General features: G+C 39.3%; 1 protein-coding gene across 1 annotated transcript in view; it reads left to right on the top strand.

Annotated features, from left to right (window-relative positions):
• Window positions 1-635: 635 nt before the first annotated feature.
• The window catches only part of LOC138051862 (phosphatidylinositol 4,5-bisphosphate 3-kinase catalytic subunit beta isoform-like), a 21,639-nt gene continuing 20,445 nt past the window's right edge, over window positions 636-1,829 (top strand). The window contains exons 1-2 of the mRNA XM_068898152.1: window positions 636-684; window positions 1,077-1,161. Coding sequence (XP_068754253.1) covers window positions 1,159-1,161 — 3 coding nt within the window. The 5' untranslated portion in view covers window positions 636-684; window positions 1,077-1,158. The remainder of the gene's footprint in view (window positions 685-1,076; window positions 1,162-1,829) is intronic.

Genomic DNA, 1,829 nt, shown 5'->3' with positions numbered 1-1,829 from the left:
GCCCCATGGATTCATGAGATTTAGAAATTTTACAATTCAAAGGAGAAAAAATCATACCTCCTTAACCCTTTCAGCCCTGTGGGGTTCCCCATTGACGAGTAAAATCGTCTGGCGTTAGACAGAGTAAAATCTATAAGTATCATTTGGTACTATCGGGGCTGAAAGGGTTAAACGGGGACATAGTTTTTTCACGCTGTTAGCTTAACCCTTTAAGCCCCGAGGGTTCCATTGACGAGTAAAATCATCTGGCGTTAGACAGAGTAAAATCTATAAGTGCCATTTGGCACTATCGGGGCTGAAAGGGTTATAGCCCACTCTCTCAGGTGTGTGGTGCAATCCGATACTGGGGGACCTGGGCAAATTTTTTGATGGGGTGGGATGGGGGGGGGGGGGAGTTAATTTAGGGAGTGTCAAGTTCTAGGAGGACCCATTTTCTGGAAGGGGGTGGGTTTGATGACATGTACTGTCTACACTGTAGGAAGGTTGATGCAATTAAAAATCTCTGGATTTAAAATCTCCAGGACTGTCCCAAGCAAAAATAATGTTAGCTGAGTGTACCTTGTCTACTTTCTCAATTTAGGGAAATGCTGAACAGTCTCAACTTGAAAAACTCAAGCAAATAGTCAACCGTGAACCTCTTGCTCCAATTTTTGAACAAGAAAAGGATCTTGTGTGGGAGCGAAGGTTTGATTTCAATATCATTTAATTAAATGGTACTAGTTTTAGCCCATTCTGGTAACTCATGCAAATACTGATGAGGCTTAAGTTGTGTGAGATCTCTTGAATTTAGCAGTTTTGACTAATCAATGAAAAATACATGTAGGTTGTAGAGTGCCATGCTGGAGTAACTGTGGAAACACAGCAATGGTTATGGAGTAATTTTGTTGAGTGTGAACTTGCTTGATGTGCATTTTTAGTGATTTATGGTCACTCATGGTGTTTTGAAAGTTCTCATAATTGAAAAAGTTAACATCACTTGTGTGCACAAAATAATCACAAATTAGCATTCAGTTCATACAATTTCCTGTACATTGTTTTACAACAGGTTTATAATTACTTTATGGTTCCTATTGCAGAATTGATGTCCGTGAGCATTTCCCTCATTCTCTTGCAAAACTGCTATGTTGTGTAAAATGGAATAGTAGACAAGATGTTTCAATGGTAGGGAGAGGCTTAAACACCACAAACACTTAAATGTATATTATTAAGCAGCACTCGTAGATTAGCCACAACAGGCCGGTACAACAGTTGGACTGGATCAGCTCAAGATCCAATGAAAAACGGTTTTTTAAGCTGTTCGATGTTTGCAAGCCCCAAGCTCAAAGATTAGGGCTAGCCAAGGGTAATTTCTCAAGGCCTCATCTTTTTTTTTTTTTTTTTTCACGTCTAACCAAGGTGAGCGATCCAAATTGATCCGGCCCAACTTTTGTTCCTGCCTAGCCACAACCCTTATCAATCTTAGCTTACTTTTGAGTTTCGAAAGAAAAGTACCCTTTTACAGCTACACGTCTCATTATCAAAGTACCTGGTGTAATTTTTTTCACTTTTGCCAAAAATCATAGCATCCTTGCTCCATTTCTGCCTGTTTTTTCCAAAAAGTATCCATTCTCCATTTTGTTTACCTCTGTGAACAGAGATTCCACATGAGTTGGAATTCAGTTGTCCAAGAAAACCAAAGATCATTATTGCCTTTAAGAACTCTGAACTACATTGTAGCGAGGTTGAGGAGCTGACCCCAAAAAGAATAATGGCAACTTTGGAATCCACCACATTTTATAAAAGCAATGATCTACAACAACAGGTTTTCTGAATGACATAACCTTAAATCA

The sequence above is a fragment of the Montipora capricornis genome, chromosome 6 (assembly GCF_036669925.1).
Source record: "Montipora capricornis isolate CH-2021 chromosome 6, ASM3666992v2, whole genome shotgun sequence".
NCBI lineage: Eukaryota > Metazoa > Cnidaria > Anthozoa > Scleractinia > Acroporidae > Montipora > Montipora capricornis.
Note: the sequence above shows the minus strand (reverse complement) of the source record. Positions and strands in the feature narration are given on the sequence as shown.